At 41.2% G+C, this 22,602-nt stretch overlaps 2 protein-coding genes across 2 annotated transcripts in view; one reads left to right on the top strand and one right to left on the bottom strand.

The window, feature by feature from the left end:
* The window catches only part of MEIOB (meiosis specific with OB-fold), a 31,549-nt gene extending 18,501 nt beyond the window's left edge, over positions 1 to 13,048 (top strand). The window contains exons 8-13 of the mRNA XM_061208975.1: positions 604 to 656; positions 744 to 839; positions 5,211 to 5,312; positions 6,778 to 6,931; positions 8,697 to 8,880; positions 12,833 to 13,048. Coding sequence (XP_061064958.1) covers positions 604 to 656; positions 744 to 839; positions 5,211 to 5,312; positions 6,778 to 6,931; positions 8,697 to 8,880; positions 12,833 to 12,943 — 700 coding nt within the window. The 3' untranslated portion in view covers positions 12,944 to 13,048. The remainder of the gene's footprint in view (positions 1 to 603; positions 657 to 743; positions 840 to 5,210; positions 5,313 to 6,777; positions 6,932 to 8,696; positions 8,881 to 12,832) is intronic.
* Positions 13,049 to 20,858: 7,810 nt separating this feature from the next.
* FAHD1 (fumarylacetoacetate hydrolase domain containing 1) lies at positions 20,859 to 22,463 on the bottom strand. Its single transcript, XM_061207784.1, has one exon. It carries the CDS (start codon positions 22,178 to 22,180, stop codon positions 21,515 to 21,517), a length of 666 nt encoding a protein of 221 aa, XP_061063767.1. The 5' UTR covers positions 22,181 to 22,463; the 3' UTR covers positions 20,859 to 21,514.
* Positions 22,464 to 22,602: the final 139 nt, after the last annotated feature.

The following is a 22,602-nucleotide window of genomic DNA, read 5'->3' as shown; positions in this document are numbered from 1 at the left end:
CAGACTTTCTGTGATTCCTTGGGTGGTACCCTGGAGCCAAGCCATGGAAAGATGGTAGAAAAGCAAGCATTGTCACAGGCTGGGTTCTATGGGCCTCCCAGATGTGGGGCAGGGCTACATCCTGAAGCATCACAGGGTATAACATGGTATTGTTTAGACTCCAGATGCCTGGGTACTAAAGAAAGCACGTAATTTGAAACAGGGCTTCAACCTATCAAGTCCCCCGAGCAGTTTATCCATGGTGGGGCCCTCCCTTAATGGCATGAAAGAGTGACTTCAAAATTTTTAAACTTGTAGTCACTCAGTTCTAACTAGCCTGGAGTGACCTGGGTGATAGGAAAAGAAGGAATTGAAGGAGCAGAAGTTGTTAGAGATGAATGGTGCTGAAAGGAATGATTTTCATAGGTGTTAAATTTTCTGTGAAATAGGGAGTGTAGCCCTGCAAAATGCAGGAGAAGCCAAAATCCTTAACTGTGCCTTGGACCGTATGGGGGATTATTAACCTCATCAATTAAGACATCCTTTTTCTGGTAAATAATGTGGTCACTGCCAGTTTTTTTCTAATGTATTTGGTTTTTATCACTTCTTTTTTAACGCATGCAGTTGGGATAATGAATCTATTCTACTTGCACAGAGCTGGGTGCCACGAGAAACAGGTATCATACTTCAATGATTGTGTTCAATATTTGTCATTTTTTTATCCCCCTGTGTAATAATTTTAAAATGGCTTTTTTCCCAAACAGTAATATTTGCCTCAGATGTAAGAATAAGTTTTGACAAGTTTCGGAACTGCATGACAGCAACTGTAATCTCAAAAACCATTATTACAACTAATCCAGGTAAAAAGCTATCTGAAATTTTTTATCCCTTTGGAAATGACTACATCATGTATTCCAATATTTGTGCAGTGTGTTTAAGAATGAAAATGAAGCTTGGATTTCATTTGAATTAAAAGTGAAAAACTGCTTCATATGACTTTGAAAAACTTACAATGAGCTATATCTTTGATATCTTTACAAAAGAAATGTGAAAAAGCAGACTCATTTTTAAAGCATCATCCCTTGTGATGATTTTGAGAGCTCATTGCTATTGATTGGATAACCTAAATTATTGACTATTTAAAAAATAAATTTAATTTTATTGCATTCAAGTAACAGCACTAGAGAGTGGAGAACATATATATAGTATCATTAGTTCATAATTGTTAGTGGTTGTTAAAGGGTTTAAAGCTGTTCCAGCATGAAATCAGGGAAGCAGGTTTGGGGAGATGAGGGGTTGGTGCCCTTAAGCATCCTCAGAGTGCTTTGTAGTGCAGATAGAAAGATCAGCCCAACACTGCAGAAGAGTACAGAATTCCCAGAAGTGAATAATCCTTCAAAATCTCAAGAAGATATAAATATAGTAGGTATCATTTTAAACATAAGTTCACTCTACTGGTCAATAACGAAGCATTAATAGTGACTGAGAACTATAAAGTAATCTTGTCTTTGACCAAACTTATCAGAATTTTTAAAAGTAAAATTACTATGAGATATGATATAAAATAACAAGACTTTTAAAATATAAGTGTGTTGGATCTTGCTCATCTACTGCAGGAATGTTGTCTCCTTAAAAGCAGTATCATGGGAGGTGATACGACACTCATTGATTTGTTCTTGTTGAGCTCTCGTCTACTGTGCACATGCTGTGTGCTGGGCACTGTTCTGGGTCCAGTGACAAAACACAAATATCTCTCCTGCTCATGGAGCTCACATCCTAGCAGGGGGGAGACAGAGAATGAACAATAAAGATAGCACATCCATGAATTATGAAATGCTTGAGAAGTAAAAGAGAAACAGGGTCAGGAGGGTCTAGAATGCCATGGTGTGTGTAGGGCAGGTTGCTGTTTACATAGGGTGGTCAGGTAGGCCTCACTGGGAGGGCAACATTTGAGCAAAGACGCGGTGAGGCAGTGAGGGGGTTAACAATGGGGAAAGAGCACACCAGGCAGAGGGACCAGCCAGTGCAAAGGCCCTGAGGCCAGTGTGGCTGGATCTGATAGAGCAGGGCAGGAGGAGGAGTGGAGGTCAGAGAAGAAATGGAGGTGATCGAGAAGGGCTTACTGATAAAAGAATGCTGGCTTTTACTTTGTAGGAAAGGGGGAGCAGGGCAGTGACATTATCTAAGTTCTAAAAGGATTGCTCTGGCTTCTTTGTTGTAAATTAATGGGGACACAACCATGGTCTGTTCTTACCACAGGGCAGTAGTGTCACTCTTCAATTACTTTTTTTTTTCTTTTGAGGAGAGTACTATGGTTTCTTATTTTTAATATTTTATTAATACTAATAGACTATTTTTAGTATATTTAATAACATCAATGATAGAAAATCTTCATCCTCTAAGGGTAAATTTGGTCTGGGAAAATTTCTAAAAGACAGTTGGATTTGTCTGGTGGAAAAGGTTATCAAGCTTGACAGTACTAATCGTATCGAAACCTCAAGACTAAGTTAATGAGACAGATTTGAAGGATGTTGTGCGTTTGACTCTGAAAACAGATTCAAAGGGGAAATGTCAAAGTGTTTTGAGCAATGCTAACATCATTAGAATAAATGCCTTATTTCTCAAGGAGACAAATATAAAGGAGAATATGTATAATGGTGTGTGAATTTCAATATGCTTATTTAAATCAGTCTTATTTCTAATTTCCTGGGCTACACATGCCACATAGAAATTAAGAACCTCTAAATGGTTTGAGCTTTCATCCTAGCCAGCATGTCCAGGCTTCCTGCCCCAAGAGAGTTCATCAGATGGGGAAGGCAGAATTTCTGTCCCCCCACAGTCTGGGATGACCCTGTTGTCCTTAGAGCTCTTGACAGCAGTGCCTACACCCCACTCTTCCTACCAGCTTCTGTCCCAGGATGCTCATTAATTTACAGATATTTAGTGAATGCCTTTTATTTGCCAACTATTGAGGTAACTTTAACACTTTCTGGAACAAGGAAGTACATGAGTGGATGGATGCTCAGATGGATGGAAGGATAGTCACTATAACTGAAGTACAGAAATGAAAAGGCAAAACCCCTGTCTGGGATTCCAGTCTAGTTCTGAGAAAGAACCAACAGTGATAAGACTTGTGGTACAACAGGACGAGGAGGAAGAAACCCTGACTCTGTCCAGGGGAGTCAGGGGGTCCAAGCATTGGCAGGACGGTTTGCAGAATGTTGGAGATGGTGAGGGAGGGCTGAAGACAAGCAGGTGTTAGAGGTTGGGGCTTGGAGTTGAAGGGTGTCAGAGTTAGAGAGCCCCTCTTCAAAATCAGATTCGTGCCTTCTGGCACATTATCTCACTATTCCTGAGGATACTCATGTCCCAAATTGAGGAGCAAGCTTTTTTTTTTTTAAGTAATTTATTTATTTATTTATTTGGCTGCTTCGGGTCTTCGTTGTGGCATGTGGGGTCTTTAGTTGCGGCACGCAGGCTTCTTTCTAGTTGTGGCGCACAGCTCCAGAGCACGCAAGCTCTCTAGTTGTGGCATGCAGACTCTCTAGTTGTGGCACGCGGGCTCCAGAGCACACAGGCAGGCTTCTCTCCAGTTGTGTCACGCGGGCTCTAGAGCACTCGGGCTCAGTAGTTGTGGTGTGCAGGCTTAGTTGCCCCGTGGCATGTAGGATCTTAGTTCCCTGACCAGGGATCAAACCCACATCCCCTGCATTGGAAGGCGGATTCTTAACCACTGGACCACCAGGGAAGTCCCGAGGAGCAAGGTTTTGTTTTGTTTTGTTTTTTAATTATAAGAATCTTTTTAAAAAATTAATTGGGCTTCCCTGGTGGCGCAGTGGTTGAGAATCTGACTGCCAATGCATGGCACACGGGTTCGAGACCTGGTCTGGGAGGATCCCACATGCCGCGGAGCGGCTGGGCCCGTGAGCCACAATTACTGAGCCTGCGCGTCTGGAGCCTGTGCTCCGCAACAAGAGAGGCCGCGACAGTGAGAGGCCCGCGCACCGCGATGAAGAGTGGCCCCCGCTTGCCACAACTAGAGAAAGCCCTCGCACAGAAACGAAGACCCAACACAGCCATAAATAAGTAAATAAATAAATAAAATTTTTTTAAAAATTTTATTTATTTATTTATTTATTTTTGGCTGCATTGGGCTTTCTCTAGTTGTGGCTAGCAGGGGGCTACTCTTTGTTGCGGTGCGCAGGCTTCTCATTGTGGTGGCTTCTCTTGTTGTGGAGCATGGGCTCTAGGCACATGGGCTTCAGTAGCTGTGGGCTCTAGGCACAGGGGCTTCAGTAGCTGTGGCGCGTGGGGTCAGTAGTTGTGGCTCACGGGCTCCAGAGAACAGGCTCAGTAGTTGTGGCACACGGTCTTTGTTGGTTCGCGGCATGTGGGATCTTCCCGGACCAGGGCTTGAACCCGTGTCCCCTGCATTGGCAGGCAGATTCTTAACCACTGCGCCACCAGGTAAGTCTGGAGCAAGCTTTTTTTTTTTTTTTTTTTTTTTTTAATAATTTTTTTAAAATTTATTTTTATTTATTTATGGCTGTGTTGGGTCTTCGTTTCTGTGCAAGGGCTTTCTCTAGTTGTGGCAAGCGGGGGCCACTCTTCATCGCGGTGCGCGGGCCTCTCACTATCGCGGCCTCTCTTGTTGCAGAGCACAGGCTCCAGACGCGCAGGCTCAGTAATTGCGGCTCACGGGCCCAGTTGCTCCGCGGCATGTGGGATCTTCCCAGACCAGGGCACGAACCCGTGTCCCCTGCATTGGCAGGCAGATTCTCAACCACTGCGCCACCAGGGAAGCCCTGGAGCAAGCTTTTTAAACAACCTTAAAAAAAATTTTTTTCTGACTAGAAAAGAAATACATGTAAAATTCAAAAAATACATAAAAACATAAAAAGAAAGATCAGCTGTAAATTCACCATCTCATAAGAGATAATCATTTCTTTGATACATATTCTTCCAGATAACTTTGCTCATGTATCTTTTTTAAAATGAAAGGGAATTGTATGACAATGTTTTGTAAGCTGCTCTTTAAACTCATGATATCTGGTGTACATCTCTCTGTGTTAATGGGGCACCCCATCACATTGTTAATGGCTTTGTAATATTGTGTTTGATTGTATTCTTATACGTCTTCACTTTTTACTGTTAAAAATAATTTTGGATCATTTACAGTGATTTAAAAAATAATCAGTTTGCTGTTTACTTATTATGCATTTTCAATTAAGATACACCAGAAGCTAACATCCTATTGAATTTTATAAGAGAAAATAAAGAAACGAATCCTCTGGATGATGAAATTGACAGTTATTTGAAAGAATCCACAAATTGTAAGTGACCTTTAAATATTATTTGAATTTTTAAAAGGCCAGAATTTGGGCCTATAAAGTTACTTAGTAAAAGATATTATATTCTTATTATGTAACTGCTACACTTCCACTTTTTTTTTTTTTAATTAATTAATTTATTTATTTTTGGCTGTGTTGGGTCTTCGTTTCTGTGCGAGGGCTTTCTCCAGTTGCGGCAAGCGGGGGCCACTCTTCATCGTGGTGCGCGGGCCTCCCACTCTCGCGGCCTCACTTGTTGCAGAGCACAGGCTCAGTAGTTGTGGCTCACGGGCCTAGTTGCTCCGCGGCATGTGGGATCTTCCCAGACCAGGGCTCGAACCCGTGTTCCCTGCATTGGCAGGCAGATTCTTAACCACTGCGCCACCAGGGAAGCCCTATACTTCCACTTTTAAAAAGGTAGTTTAAAACTTTTGGAGGCTTATATAACCTTTTGCCAATCTGATAAGAGCTATGACCCTTTCCCCAGAAAAGCAGCTGTACCCACACATAGAAATTTGCATAAAATGTCATGTGTTCACAGACCCCAGACTGAAGCTTGACTTTAAAAGGGATGCTGGGACTTCCCTGGCAGGCCAGTGGTTAAGACTCCATGCTTCCAAAGCAGGGGGCGCGAGTTCTTTCTCTCTGGTTGGGGAACTAAGATCCCACATGCCTCATGGTGTGGCCAAAAAAAAAAACAGGGATGTGGTTTGTTGCCGTCTGTGGCTTATGCTTAGACACTCAGGAGAATGGGGAAAAGCAGAGGGAAGACTTCAATCATTCCCTAAAGGCATGTTCTTGTAACTTCATCCTAGGAGGTGAAATACTTCCTAATAATTCCTCTCAAGAGAGTAAGTAACAATTGAATTAAGCATGAAATAAGTTATTCTGCAAGTCACATTAACTTGTAAAAGAAGAATTTTGTTATGCTTTCCTGGGGGATATTTAACATGTTTCCTTTCTTTCTTTCTTTTTGTTTTTTTTGTTTTGTTTTGTTTTTCGGCTGCGCAGCGTGGCTTGTGGGGAACTAAGCCTCGCGGTGCAGCCAAAAATAAATAAATAAATAAATAAATATAGTCTCTTCACCATTTAAAAAATTGAGTTGACTCGTCTTTTTCTTATTGATTTTTAAGAATCCTTTAGATATTCTGGATATGAATCCTTTATCTCCTTATAGATTGCTAGCATCTCCCACTCTATGGCTTGCCTTTTCATTCTTTTAATGGAATCTTCTGATGATCAGAAATTATTCATTTTAATAAAGACTAATTTCTCATTCTTTTCCTTTTTTGCTTTTATGTCCTTTTATATAATCAGTTTTAATATATCATATATAATAATTTTTCTATTACATAACTTAAGCTACTACATATTCTCATTTGAGCTTTGTAGCTTTTCTATTTGGATATAATCCTTTGGAGTTCTTAGAATATATTTAGAACTTCCATGACTTTTTTTTTTTTTTTAGTAAATACAATAGTTGATGTCTATACAGTTGAACAATTAAAGGTAAAAGCTTTGAAGAATGAAGGAAAAGCTGATCCTATCTATGGAATTCTTTATGCTTACATTTCTACACTGAACATTGATGATGAAACTACAAAAGTAGTTCGAAATAGATGGTAAGCAACCAAATTACTTTTAGAAAGTTCATTCTTATAAGAAATAAAAACAATTATTGTTAATAAATTTTAAACTCTATAAAAGTTAAGCTATTCTTTGACATAATAGTGGTTATGCATTTGAATAGTGGTTATGCATTATGCATAAGTGGTTATGCATTTGACAAACTATTTAGATTCAAAATTATAATTGCCTTTTAAAGCAAAATTTAATTTACTGTGTTTCAGCAACCCTAAAATAGAAAGATATAATAATGCCGAAACTTTTAACTGGGATGACAAACTATTGTTTTATGACAATTCGAAAATTATTTTGGTGACCACATCCTATAGCAATACAAGTAATAGCATTTTAATAAATTATTTCAACTGTATGAAGAATATGATTTCCAACCTCTCCTAGGTCAAAGTTAGTATCTACTTGCATAGAAAAGTAAACCCAAGTAGATTTAATAATCTTAGCCAAAAAATGCTTGGCAAGAAAATTCTAAAATGTTATTGTGAAAGTCTCCCTATGGATTTATAATTGACATTTTTATTGACATAGTTCTAGATTCACATGGCACTGTAAGAAATAATATATAAACTGTACACTTTGTCCAGTTTCCCCCAATGGTAACATTTTGCAAAACTATAGTATCACATCATAGACAGTAATGACATTAATTAAATCCACTGATCTTATTCAGATTTCCCCAGATTAATATGCATCGTGTGTGTGTGTGTGTGTGTGTGTGTGTGTGAAATTTCATATAGTTTTATTATGTGTAGGTTTGTGTATCAACCACCACAATCAAGAAATTGACCTATGGATTTTTAAAACATTGTATGATTTGGTATTAAAGTTGAAAAAAACTAATGTAGAGGCTGTTGTGTAAGGCAGGTGTTTATTTTTTGAAAAATATTTTTCAAAAATTAAAAAAAATGTTATTGTCTCCCTTATTTTTCCTACATCTTTAATATTGATATCTGAGGAAAAGTATCTAAAATTTAATTCAAAAGTGATCTGTGGCTTACAAGAAACCAGTATCTTCAGATCATTCCCTCTGCTTGAGAAATTTGAATTAGTCTTCCTATTCAAATTGGCAAAGTAATGACTGCTTCAAAAATATAAAAGAGCATGGAATTACCCCTTAAAGAGAGGAGAATGTGTCACTAGCAGTACTAGCAGCATTTAGAGTGTGAACCTCCCCAACCCTCAGGTTATTCTGTGGATGTACAGAGGACTTAGTACAGGACCAAGTGAGCATTCATGGAACCCAGGCTTTCTAGGCACAAGACAGGATTCCTGCCCTCAAACTCTGAGCCAGGAGATAAACAAACATACCTGCAATAACATGGAATAGGATGTGATAGGGTGTAAGTCCGTGCTGAAGTGTAAGTTGTGCAGCTGTTCAGAGAAGGGGGGGGCTGGGGTGCAAGTGAGGAAGGCCCCAGTTGGGGAGTGATCCTGGGCAAGAACCCCAGCATGGGGGAAGGTAGGAGGCAGAACTGTGAGAGGACTGGCTTGTCCCAGTTTCTGAAGCAGGAATACTGAAAATGAGGTTGACTGAATAGAAAGCATGTTGTATTGCTGTGCATTGTTCCTTGCTATTTTGTAGGTCTATTTTGTACCCTGCTCAGCACTGAGCACTCTGTAATTACTTACTCTGTAAATATTCCAGGTGCTGACTTAGGCGAAAAGTCTAAGTGGTAATTCTTCTGCTAGAGATCAGATTTGTCACTTAGGGCCTTCACATTCTATCTTGTCTTTGTTTCTTTTCAGTTCAGGCTGTGGTTACATTGTAAATGAAGCATCCAGCACTTGTACAACTTGCAACAAAGATTCTTCAGAATTTAAATCAGTTTTTCACAGCTTCCATATGCTAATTGATCTTACTGATCACACAGGTACCCTCCATTCCTGTAGTCTCACAGGACGTGTTGCTGAGGAGACTTTGGGCTTCACGGTAAATAATAAAAAGGAAAATATGTTTAGAAATACTTCCAAATTGAATTCGCTTCCCCAAACATATAGGTTATTTTGGTGAACATTTGATAGAAATTAATTCATTAATAAAGAGGTCTGGGAAAAATCAATCTTGACTTAAACACACATTGTTTTAATGAACAAATAATTACATATTGCATATTAAAATCCTAGCTAACATTAACTGTTAGGAATAACAAGAGAGGTCCTTGGTGACAGTGGAGAATAAACATGACATTTTATATAGTCAAATAACAATGGGCAAAACAACACCTTGGAGACACTGAGCAGGGTCCTCTGGGAGGAGGGTTTGGCAGTATTTCACCTACCCAGGTGTATAAGGTCAGCCACGAGCTCTTCCTCAGTCTGCCCCATAGCACAGCAGCAGAGATTAGCTTGTGTGCTTGATGTTAGGTTTGATGTTTTTTGTTGTTAGAACCCGCTCATGAAGTTTACCATTAAACCTCAGTGGTTTCCACTTTGTTAAGGGGAGCTTTCTGTGCCGAGCCACCTGGCTGGCTTCAGACATTCAGTTTAGAGCCTTTCTATCTAGCCTTATCTCCTCCATCAAGAGAATTGACCTGTAATTACTATGGATAAAATTCCATTTCCAGTGAGCAAATTTGTTTTACATTATTGTCAAGATGAGTTATCTATATATTCTTTGGAAATATTTGTTTAATTTTTTTATCCAGGTAAATGAGTTTCTTGCAATGACGGATGAACAGAAAACAGCATTAAAGTGGCAATTTCTTTTGGAAAGAAGCAAAATTTATTTAAAAGTTAGTGCATTTTATAGTACTGTATTATTCTTTTTTTAAAAATATTTATTTATTTATTTGGTTGCGCCGGGTCTTAGTTGTGGTAGGCAGGCTCCTTAGTTGTGGCGTGCGAACTCTTAGTTGTGGCATGCATGTGAGATCTAGTTCCCTGACCAGGGATTGAACCCGGGCCCCCTGCACTGGGAGTGTGGGCTCTTAACCAGTGCGTCACCAGGGAAGTCCCAGTACTATGTTATTCTATATGTTCAAGCAATAAGAAAATCCTGGAGTATGATGTAATAAATTAGGGAATTTGTTATTTTTTAAATAAATTTATTTATTTTTATTTTTATTTATTTTTGGCTGCATTGGGTCTTCATTGCTGCGTGCAGGCTTTCTCTAGTTGCAGCGAGCAGGGGCAACTCTTTGTTGTGGTGCACGGGCTTCTCATTGCGGTGGCTTCTCTTGTTGCAGAGCACGGGCTCTAGGCACGCAGGCTTCAGTAGTTGTGGCATGCGGGCTCAGTAGTTGTGGCGCACGGGCTTAGTTGCTCCGCGGCATGTGGCATCCTTCTGGACCAGGGCTCGAACCCGTGTCCCCTGCACTGGCAGGCAGATTCTTAACCACTGCGCCACCAGGGAAGCCCAGGAATTTGTTATTTTTAATAATGCCCAGTTCCCAGATGTGCAGAAGGATTTGGCTACCATAGAAACAGTGGAAGTAATCAGCTTTTTTCATATAGTATAAAGAAGTTACAAATGATACAAAAGAACAAGACCAACAAAGAAAATATTAACTCTGTTAATGTTAACTCCAAGGCTAGGAACTGGGCTTTAGAGTCAAAGCTGGGTCCCCCCCCGCCCCGCCCCCATGTGCGATGCTCCTCACTTCAGTGAGCAGTATTCAATAGCAAGTTAAATGCTGCAGTGAGACAGACTTGGGTTTGACTCCCAGTCCAACCATTCCTCAGCCTATGTGACCCTGGGGAGGTTAATTAACTTCTCTAAGCCTCTAAAATTCTGTGCTCCTACAACTCTGATCAGAGCAGACTCCCGCAGCAATAGCAACACTTCAGTGTTGGAAGGCCACAGAACCTTAGTGTTAAAAGTGTAAAATGGGCAGTGGGACAAACTCCCCTTGTTTTGTAAATGAGGAAAATAGGACCAAGAAATGTTGCTTCTTGCCCCAGGTCACAGGTGAGATAGGGCTACAGTCTACATTATTTCAGATGTTTCCTCTTTTACACTCTTAAAAATTTTTGAGCTCTTAAGTGAGTTATATCTGTCAACATTTATTGTACTAGAACTTAACATTGAGAAAAATTTTAAATGTATTCATGAGCACACATTCTTTTAGCAGTTAGAACAATGATATCATCTCATGTCATGTAGCCTCTCGAAAACTACAGTGCACTCTGGTGAAAGAATGAGAGTAAGAAAGGCAAACAGCATTTTCGTATTATTATGAAGATAGCTTTGATCTCATGGATAACCTGAAAGAGTCTTTGAGAACAATGGGTCTGCTCCATCTCAGCCTCGTAAGTAGGTTTTCCCATTTTCCTGTGGCTTCCTTTCCTTGCAGCCTCAAGCATATCTGAATAGATTGCAGACATGGAGTCACCAATGGCCTCAACAATATTTCTAGGACCTCAGTTTGAGGCCTCTTCATTACTAGGCCAAAGGGGGAAAATTACAGTAATATACTGCATCTCTTCCACCATTTGCATGAATCCACCTAAATACTGTACTGTCTATTCCCAAATCAGCATATACTCAGATCCTTGTCCAACTTTGTGGTTTCCCTCCAAACAGGAGGTACCAGTTGCTCTGAGTTTGATCAATTTAAATTCATGGTAATTTATTTATAGTTTCCCAAACTTGATTCAAATATAGCAACAAATTGCTCTCAAGTAAATGGATATTGTACCTTTCCAAAGAATATGTTAAAAAGATATTTGTCAGATTTAACAAAGATTTCAAGCAGGTAGTGATTATATCACAAAATGTAATAAAGATTGTGAGCCTCCGGCTTCCCTGGTGGTGCAGTGGTTGATAGTCTGCCTGCCAATGCAGGGGACACGGGTTTGAGCCCTGGTCTGGGAGGATCCCACATGCCGCGGAGCAACTAGGCCCGTGAGCCACAACTACTGAGCCTGCGCGACTGGAGCCTGTGCTCCGCAACAAGAGAGGCCGCGATAGTGAGAGGCCTGTGCACCGCGATGAAGAGTGGCCCCCGCTTGCCACAACTGGAGAGAGCCCTCGCACGGAGGCGAAGACCCAACACAGCCAAAAAATAAATAAATAATAAAAGTGTTTAAAAAAAAAAAAGATTGTGAGCCTCAAATACAATTTCAATTGTTATAAATCAGTTAAAACAGAACATGTAATTTAAAAAATAAGAACTTACATTGCTCTGCTAATAAGATAAAAACAAAGGATTTCCATATAGGACATTTTGTATATTTATCATATTTCAATTAAAAATAATGGCTACTTAAAGTGGTTCATTTGGAGGGATTTCAAAGTGAGTTATTCATTTCAATGTTTTAAAACACATAGTGATATTAGTATCACAGATCCTTGTAAGATCTGATATTAGTGTTAAAGAATAATTTTCAAAAAGGTTAAATTGACTCATACAAAATAAAATGAATACATGTCAAAGATTTAATTCAATTCATTAATTAATGAAGGAAATTAAAATGCCTAGCTGATGTGTCCTTCCACTCTATACTAAATAAAATGTTGGTGAGAGTGCTTTGTAAATTGTAAAAAGTGAGACATCATTATTAATCAACTGCATCATGATATCGTTGTGCTCTAACAGGTCACGTTACTGCTGCGGGTTCACGTCTGTCACAATTGGTTGTTTGAACACACTTTAAGCCCTTTTTTCTACATGTTGGATTTGAAATCCCAACTTTCCTACCTGAGAAAAAGGTCATGAAAAATTGATGTGGATTTTTACAAAATCACTGTCAGAAGCCAGATCTATAATTTTTCTCCCAACTCTGCCTGAGACTGGAACTCTTTCCATTGTCTTACAGCTTTAATTGAAGTTTTTGTTCATATCTGTGAAGAAAACTCATTGCTGTTCTTTATTTGTGGTCGTTGGTTTTCAGCTTTGTATACCAGGTGATTTTAGAAACTAACTCTCTTTTTCTCCCTGCAGTTTTTTTTATCTCATAGAGCAAGGGGTGGACTGAGAGTGAGTGTGCTCTCCTGTAAGCTCGCAGATCCTATCGAGGCAAGTAGGAACTTGTCTGGACAAGGAAATATTTAAAAACCAGACGTCATTTTAAACTCTGGAAAAGAATACGAGTTTTAACCGCCTTTAAAGTGGAAAATGAGTTTGAAAATTACAGATAAAATTGTATTTTGTTCAAATGTGGTGAGAATGTTTCTGTAAATTGTTATTCTGTTTCCCCCTGGAGTCCGTTAAGAGTAAATCCTAAAATCTCCCTCTTATTCAAGTTCATTTCTTAGAAGGCCTTTTCTACTGGCTTTGCCCTCTCTCTTCCCAAGTTGGAAAATGTTTGCATGAATTAATAAACAAGTTTAATCTTTCCCACAGATATGAATGATTTCTTTTCTTAAGCCCCTTTCCTCTTTGTCTTGTTTGCCTGGAGAAAGATCAGAACCTATAAAAACAACGTGGCCATGGCTCAGACTACTTTGCTGGAGCTGATGGGCACAGACGACCGGTTCTCCCAGTGCTGGGTGGGGACGGCAGAAGTCCATGGGTGATGCTGTGCAACTGTTTTGATCACTGTAGAGCTTTTCTAGTCGGTTGCTTTCTCTGATGACACATCAGAGCTACCCGATGCTTGTGAAGGCTTACTGACTCAGGCTTGACATTTGTGAGTCTGAATCAACTCGGGGGAGACCAACTTCAGAAGTTTCACAAGCGGTGACGAGTCTTAGGAACTTGGAAGGGTGGGCGACCTGCTCTGCTTTGACAGGGCGACGGTCCCTCCACTTCAGCTGCCTTTGCAGCAGCCCCAGAGCGCTCTGCTTAGCTCCACACCATCTCCGGTCACTGGTCACTTGCTTCAGGGCACAGACCCACCACTGCGGTCAGTGTTGATCCACAGTGTGGGAGGTTTGTCCAGCGTAATTTGGGTCTGGCACTTCAAAGGCTACACTTCACCCACCACAGGAGTGAAAAAAAGAAAAAGTAAGTGAACGAAATTCTTTTATAAAGCTGGTGTTGGGAGATAAACTTATCTTGTCAGTAATGTTTTCTCTGGCTTTAACCATATGCAGCCATGGGGGAGGGATATGAGTTGACACTTAGTGTGTCTAAATTGTGGTAATAAATGAAGTAGTGAAGATCTTGACCATAGTTGTGCAAATATCAAGTGTACCTGATGAAGGGCTTCCTTCCTTTCTCCCTCGGGGAGGGGATAGGTGTGTTAGTCAGGGTGAATTGTGAAGGTGGACAGGGAAGGAAGGAAGGAGAGTGGTGCAGGGACAAGGATGCCTGGCCTAGATAGTGTGTCCGGCGCTGCTGTGCCAGGCCTCCTGGGGCTCTGACCTCTAGCAGCAGGTGTCAAAGTGCCAACACCTGGCACTTTGGGTGCCAGAACCAGCTGTCTGGGCTCCTATAGTCCATGGCCCTCAGCTGCTCTGGCTGTTTCACCACTAGCCTCAACTGCATAATACAGGTGCAAAATACCAGCATTCTCAAAGTAGGTGCATATGCAGTACTTAGTGTTCCCTAACCAAGGCCTGTGAAGGCCTAGTGGGCAGCAGAGGGCTCTGCATGACTTCCTCACTGCTACCATGGTGACCTCTCAGTGGCATTTAATTAAGGAGACCCCATGCCTGTCACTAGAGGGACATCACAGTTGCTTATTTCATCTGATGAAATTGGAATCTACAGGGCCAGCCGTCATGCCACACTGAATCAGAGGTGCTTCACAGAGCTTACTTAACTTACACATTCACAGAATGAAGATTACAAACTGGTCAGTATCTAAAATTTGGCTGTAGATTAGCCAGAATGCAGGTACTTGAAGTATCGATGAAAGAAAGAAGCATTCTGCCCCATCAACACAAAATCTACAACTCCCTGTCCAGGATCTCTATTTCTCTGCTACTCTCCAGAAGCTGCTTTTCCTGGTCCTAGTGACTTCTGATCTACATGTTTTATATTGCTTTATATAAATAGTTTGGTGACTATATAATTTTTCCTAATCTTCTGTTAGTGGTTCATTTAAATACAGTTTTCCTTTCCTAATTCTGCTTTGGTGAGGGTTTTTGTTGTTGTGGTTCAATACTCTGTATGTGGCAGAAACACAATATATATTTATCCACCTGTTACTCATCTTGAGGAACCCTGTAGTTGTTTTTGCTTTTTAAATATTTTTTATCATAAAGTTTTATGTGTTTATTGTAGAAAAATTAGAGAAAATGATAAAAAAAAAAAAAAAAAAGGAAAAGGAAAGAAAAGAAAACCCATAATCTCCCATCCCAATTTTTTTAAACTGGTAGAAAATATATTCTTTTCTTATAAATGTGTTTTTGTTTTGTTTTTTTATTGTGGTAAAATATACATCACATAAATTTACCATTTTGACCATTTTTAAGTGTACAATTGAGTGGCATTAACTACATTCGCAATTTTGTGTAAACATCACCACTATCCATTTCCAGAAATTTTTAATCATCACAAATTGAAATTCTGTACTCATTAAGACAATAACTCCCCATATCCCCCTCCCCCAGTTTCTGATAACCTCTAATCTACTTGGTCTCTATGAGTTTGGCTATTCTTTGTACCTAATATACATGGAATCATACAATATTTGTCCTTTTGTGTCTAGCTTATTTTTCTGAGCATAACGTTTTCAAGGTTCATCCATGTAATAACGTGTCAGAATTTCATTCCTTTTTATGGCTGAGTAGTATGTATGAATTGGATAAATGTACCACCTTTTGTTTATCTATTAATATCTTGGTGGACAATTGGGCTGTTCCACCTTTTGGCTATTGTGATTAGCCAATCATAGCTACCTTGAACATCTGTGTACAAGCATCCCACATTTTTGTAAATGTCTTTCCTGAGTTTTTATCATCTCTCTATCCATCTATGTTAAAGCATATAATTTACAAAATAAAACCAAAAAATTAAAAACACATATGATTTACAAATACAGGTTATACTATAACCTGCTTTTACACTTAATAATTTATAATAAACTTTTCATGCCATTAAATATTCTACATAATTTCAATAGCTACATATTATTTTATTATATGAGTATATGATAGTGAATGTAATCAATCTAATAACATTTGACATTTAAAATGTTTCCCATTTTTTGCTATTACAAATGATGGCTGTAGCTAAATCTTTGGCCACATTCTTAATTATTTCTTTGGGATAAGTTTCTAGATATTAAATTGCTGCAACAATGTTACATTATTGAATACTTTTTAATGTGATGGATTTTGTAATAAGCACTTTATTTATATTATCTGATTTATGCAATTACTGTTATTTTGCCCACTTTATAGATGGGACATGAAGGCCAAGTTAGAGGAGGTAGATGTGGAGGTGGCTGAGTGGGCAGGCTCTGTGGCTGCAGGCTCAACCCCCTCTGCTACTCCCAGGATGGACTCCAGCTCTAAGCTTCTCCACATATGTGGTTCCCCTTTGGTAAATGGGGATAATAATATACCAACTCCTGTTGGCAACTGTTAAGACTAAATAAGTTAGTATATGTAAAGTGCTTAGACTCATGCACTTAGTATATGATCAATAAGTACCAGTTAGGGGCTTCCCTGGTGGCGCAGTGGTTGAGAATCTGCCTGCCAATGCAGGGGACACGGGTTCGAGCCCTGGTCTGGGAAGATCCCACATGCCGCGGAGCAACTAGGCCCGTGAGCCACAACTACTGAGCCTGCGCGTCTGGAGCCTGTGCTCCGTAACAAGAGAGGCCGCGACAGTGAGAGGCCCGCGCACCGCGATGAAGAGTGGCCCCCGGGGCTTCCCTGGTGGCGCAGTGGTTGAGACTCTGCCTGCCAATGCAGGGGACACGGGTTCGAGCCCTGGTCTGGGAAGATCCCACATGCCGCGGAGCAACTAGGCCCGTGAGCCACAATTACTGAGCCTGCGCATCTGGAGCCTGTGCTCCGCAACAAGAGAGGTCGCGATAGAGAGAGGCCCGCGCACCGCGATGAAGAGTGGCCCCCACTTGCCGCAACTAGAGAAAGCCCTCACAGAAACGAAAACCCAACACAGCCAAAAATAAATAAATAAATTAAAAAAAAAAAAAAAAAGAGTACTGTTTAAAAAAAAAAAAAAAAAAAAAAAAAAAAAAAAGAGTGGCCCCCGCTTGCCGCAACTAGAGAAAGCCCTCGCACAGAAACGAAGACCCAACACAGCCAAAAATAAATAAATAAATAAATAAAAATTAAAAAAAAGAAAATAAGTACCAGTTATTGTAAATGTCGAGGTATAGCAATATCATTGGCACTCATATTTGGCAATATATTTGTTGTATTATGTCTATTCTGCTTTTATAATTTGAATTTTTTTCTAGTATCTTATTAGATTTACAATTACTTTACTCTTTCCCTTTAGAATATATGAAGGTTTTAGCATATGAATTAATTGTATTGAAAGGAAATATAAAACTTCCTTGAAATCAGATCCTACACCAACATTTACACCAAAGATGTGCCCAATAGTCTTGTTAAGAAGATAACTGTGGGGACTTCCCTGGTGGTGCAATAGTTAAGAATCTACTTGCCAATACAGGGGACACGGGTTTGATCCCTGATCTGGGAAGATCCCACATGCCGCGGAGCAACTAAACCCGTGCACCACAACTACTGAGCCTGAGCTCTAGAGCCCTCGAGCCACAACTACTGAAGCCCGCGTGCCTAGAGCCTGTACTCTGCAACAAGAGAAGCCACCGCAATGAGAAGCCTGCACACCTTAAGAAAGAGTAGTCCCCGCTCGCCGCAACTAGAGAAAGCCCGTGCGCTGCAACGAAGACCCAACGCAACCAAAAATAAATAAATTTATTAAAAAAAAGATAACTGTATAAACACATGAAAAGATATCAGCTTCACTATTAATCAGAGAAACGCAAATTAAAAAGACCATAGCCACAATACCCAGTGTTGGCTAGAGTGTGAGCAAAAAGGTCAAGTACAAATTAGTATACCCTTTGTCAAGTACAAATTAGTATATCCTTTCCCCTGGGCAATTTGGCAAAAAGTATCAAAATGTAACGTGCAAACTATTTAATCAATTTCACTTCTAAGACGTTCCCTAAGGAAATAAACAAGTGCCAAATAATGTGTATGGAGGATGTTTCTTGCATCATAGTTTCTAGTAGCAAAGCATTTGAAACCTATGCAACCTCTAGCGCAGGGGTTCCCAACCCCTGGTCCGGGCCGCACAGCAGGAGGTGAGTGGCCGGAGAGGGAGCGAAGCTTCATCTGTATTTACAGCTGCTTCCCATGACTTGCATTACCACCTGAGGTCCACCTCCTGTCAGCAATATGGTGAGTTGTATAATTATTTCATTATATATTACAATGTAATAGTAATAGAAATAAAGTGTACAATAAATGTAATGCGCTTGAATCATCTGGAAACCGTTCTTCCCCTTCCCCCCCCGTCTGTGGAAGACTTGTCTTCCATGAAACCGGTCCCTGGTGCTAGAAACGTTGGGCACCGCTGCTCTAGGGGAGTGTTGGGCTCCACCCAGATCTCTGGTAGGCACCTAGCCCTCAGCCTCTATGAAGGTTGGAGAATTACCTGGGGAAGTTACAGGAGAGGTGGGGGAGCAGATTCTGGCAATGACTTCCCCTTGGGATGGTCAGTGGACCGAAGCTCATCTCCAGTTCTGAGACCCTGTTCTTTCTTAGTTTGTTCCCTGCCCTTTTTACTTCCTCTTCATTTCCTTTCTCCTGAGAGCACTCCTAAAAATCACGTGAACAAATATCCCCACGTAAGGCTCTGCTTCTGGGGTACATGATCTAAGACACAGTCATTAAAAGTGGTTATGAAAATATGCACCGACCTGGAAAGATATTCACAGTATATGCCTAATGAACAATTAAAAAAAAAAAAAGTCCAGAAGAACAGATGTCAAGCCATATACTCTATATGAACTAATAATATCATGGATTTTTTAAAAGTTGTGATAAGGGTATTGTGACTATATAGGAGACTGTCCTTATTTTTAGGAGATGCATGCTGAAAGGGTAGAGTGTTTCTGCAACTCCCTTACAGTTTTCAGTTTTCCAAAACGTGTGTGTTTGTGTGTGTGTATACACACAGGGTGTGGGGTGGGAAGGGAGAGAATGAACATAGCAAATGTCAACAATTGTTGAATTTAGTGCAGGGTATATGGAGTTTGTTGCATTAGTCTTTCAATTTTATAGTAGATTTAAATTTATTCAAAAATAAAAGTTGGTGAAAATGTACCTTCTGGGTATTAGGATTATTGCGATTTTAGCAACATCAGGAATTATGAGAATAGGTATCTCTCTTTTTGATTCCTGCAATCAAGGAGTTTGTGTGCTATACCTGCAATGCTGATAGCAGCTGTCTGTGACAAAGCTTGTGCCACAACTGGGTGAACATTGACCTCAGGGGCACCGTACATTATCTGGATGCTGGCTTGTCCACCCAGGGGGGCCATATGTGAACACTGCTCCTGCTGTGTACCTTTAGCTTGCTTTCAGATCTGTCAGCTTGGTAGACCTGGTTCAGCTGGACCTCATATCTGATAGTTTTACTAATAAACTCTCAATATAAGCATACCCTTGATTCATCTCTCCCACTATGGGAACCTAGCCAAAGGAAATTACTAGCAAATAATTAGAAAATATCTCAATGACCAAAAATGGAGGACTGACTTCATCATATGCAATCACTGAAATGTGCTGACTGACATGAAAAGACAGTCACGATATATAGTGAAAAAAGGTTAGAAAAGTGTATGATATGAACAAATTCTATTTAAAAGATCACAATTACATCTGCAGATTTGGAAGAATGTACACCAAATGCTTAATTTGGACTGTCTCTGTGCATATGAAATTTGGGGTGTTTTGGTTTTTAGCTTATACATATTTTCTGAGTCTTCTATAATAAACATCTATTGCTTAAGCATTTGAAAAAAGAAATGTTATTAAAAGATAAAAGAAGGGAGTTCCTCAGTGGCCTAGTGGTTAGGATTCTGGGCTTTCACTGCTGCGGCCCGGATGTGGCCAAAAAAAACAAAACAAAACAAAAAAGATAAAAGATAGCATGACATTTTATAAACAAATCCAACTATGACACTTCCTCATAATAAATTATAAATTGGGGGTTGCATAAGACCCAAACATTTGAACTTTCTAATATATCTACTTAAAAGACGCAGCCTGCGTTGTGATCAAGACTTCAGGTTTTGCACATTTAGAATGGATAAACAAGGTCCTACTATATAGCACAGGGAGCTATATCCAATCTCCTGGGATAAACCATAATGGAAAAGAATATTTTTAAAAAATTTCTATATGTGTAAAACTGAGTCACTTTGCTGTGCAGCAGAGATTGGCACAACACTGTAAATCAACTATACTTCAATAAAAAAAAATACGGAAAAAAAAGACTTCAGGATTTGGTCTTGGGATGGCTGGGTTACATCTTGGCTCTGCCACTTAGCTGAGTGACCATACAGCCAGGCTGGCTAGCCTCTAAATCTGTCTCCATCTGTGTAACAGGGATGGTAGTAATAATACCACCCTCCAGTTTTGTTGAGGATTAAATAATACACAGAAAACTCTTGGCACAGTGCCTAGTAGTACTAAGTGCTCAATAAATGTTAGGAGCCAGCAGGTGCCTTCTGTTTAGGCTAACAGCAGGAGCTCCTGCCTGCCTAAGCCTAAAGGACTCCGCCAGGCACTCTGACAGCTGTGTTGTGCATCTCACTTAGCTTTTTGTCAGAGAAGGGAGCACGTGAGAGCAAAAGCAGCACTCACAGGCAGTTTGACTTCCCTGAAGCTTCCTTATCGCTGGGTGCGAGGTACAGGTGCTGATTAACTCGTTAATAAAGCACAGTATTCTGGAGCCCAAAGGCCAAAGACCAAAGACCAAGGTCTGAAGCCCCTTAATGAGGATGTGTCCCTCCTAACCACTATTGGGGGGAAAAAAGTACACTTTTAGGTCACACAAAAGACAGCATATTTATTTGGGAAACAATAGTTTCAAAATTATCTCCCGAACTCAGAATCTATGGGCCAGAATACACACCCTAAGCAAACAAGTGAGGTTTTCATTAATTGTTCACTTATTAAATAAAACTTTTAATTAACTATGTGGAGTAGTGTTTTTCCACATTTGCATGATAAGAATCACTTGGCGTGCCAGAGATTGATTCCATTAATTAATACATTAGGCCTGGGATGGCCCAGTAATTTGGAAATTTTTACTTTTACAAATACCTCCAGATGATTTTCATGATCAAGGAGCTTTGGGAAACACTGATGAAACGTGCTTTTCCATTTCCTTTGCAGATTTTAAGTCTTGAACATGTGGTCCCAGAATGACCCACTGAAGTCTTATCCAGTCCAGTTTCAGGAAAGGAAAGTAAGTTTTCTGAACATTTGGCTTGTTGTTTCCTAGGAGGCACTGCTTCTCATTTCCATTTCTGGCCCAGCTCTTCTAGATCAAGTTTTTCTCCGACGGTCCATCTTCCTTGAGTTGAGGCATAGCAATCCAATCATTTAAAAAAATTGGTTTCTCATTAAAGTATTATCACATTAAATAACCTTTTCTTGCTTTTGTCTTGTTCCCCTTCCCCCTGAAACGTGTTAAGAAGTTAGGGTGCTTTGTATACACTCAGTATTCTGGCTTTTCCACCTTAAATCTCATACTGACGACCCCGTGTATGCCAGCCTGGATCTCATCGTTTTCTTTAACGGGTCCCACTCCCTTTGGCGTCCCGGTCAAGATAATATCTCCTTCTTCCAAGGTCATGATCTTTGAAACGTAGCTGATGATGTAGGGGATGGAAAAAATCATGGAGGATGTTTCACCCTCCTGCCTGAGTTCGCCGTTGACCTTGAGCCAGAGCTTCAGGTTGTGAGGGTCAGGGATCTTCTCTTTGGGCACGAACGCGCTGACCGGGCAGGAGGCCGTGAAGCTCTTGGCCAGAGTCCAGGGCAGCCCCTTTTTCTTGCACTCGTCCTGCACGTCCCTGGCGGTCATGTCCAGGCACAGGGCATAGCCGGCCACATAGTCCATGGCTGCGGCCTCCGGGACCGCGCGGCAGCGCTTGCCCATCACCACGGCCAGCTCGAGCTCGTGGTGCAGGTTGCGGGTGTAGGCGGGCACGAGGACCGGCGAGCCCTCGGGGGCGTAGGCGGTGGACGGCTTCAGGAACAGCACCGGCTCGCTCAGTGCGGCGCTCTGCATCTCCCTAACGTGGTCTGCGTAGTTCCTGCCCACGCACACGATGTTCTTCCCCCACTCCCAGAAGCGGGACAGCGGTCTGGTGGCAGCCATGCTCCTGCCTGTTGCCCCTCGGAGTCACGTGGACTCTGCCCGGCTGGCCACCGGACGCCGAAGGCTACCCGGAGAGGACCAACTACCTCGGAGCGCCCTCCCGCGGACTCCGCCAAGTGCCCGGGAGTCGTGGCGCTCGTCCTCTTGGGAGCGGCTGTCCAGTGGCTGTCCCGGGGCTGCCCGGCCTCAGGACGCGGCCCGCTCCCCGGAGAGAAGCTGAGGTTCTTGCGCAGGTGCCTCTCAGGTGGCCCTCAGATCCGCGGCAGCCGGACGCGAGGGAGGCACCGGTGTGGCCGCGAGCGCTGATTGGCCGGAGGGCGGGGCGAGCTGGGGACACGGGTTTGGACGCGAGCGCTGATTGGCCGGGGGCGGGGCGGCGGGCGCTGATTGGCCGCGGTGTGCTGTCGCCGGCGTGAAGAGCC

Source organism: Eubalaena glacialis, chromosome 13, assembly GCF_028564815.1.
Source record: "Eubalaena glacialis isolate mEubGla1 chromosome 13, mEubGla1.1.hap2.+ XY, whole genome shotgun sequence".
Taxonomy (NCBI): domain Eukaryota; kingdom Metazoa; phylum Chordata; class Mammalia; order Artiodactyla; family Balaenidae; genus Eubalaena; species Eubalaena glacialis.
This window is presented reverse-complemented; position numbering and strand designations above follow the sequence as displayed.

Excerpts from the sequence above, each read along its gene's own strand:
- FAHD1 (XM_061207784.1), bottom strand. The coding sequence starts at position 22,180 with ATGGCTGCCACCAGACCGCTGTCCCGCTTCTGGGAGTGGGGGAAGAAC.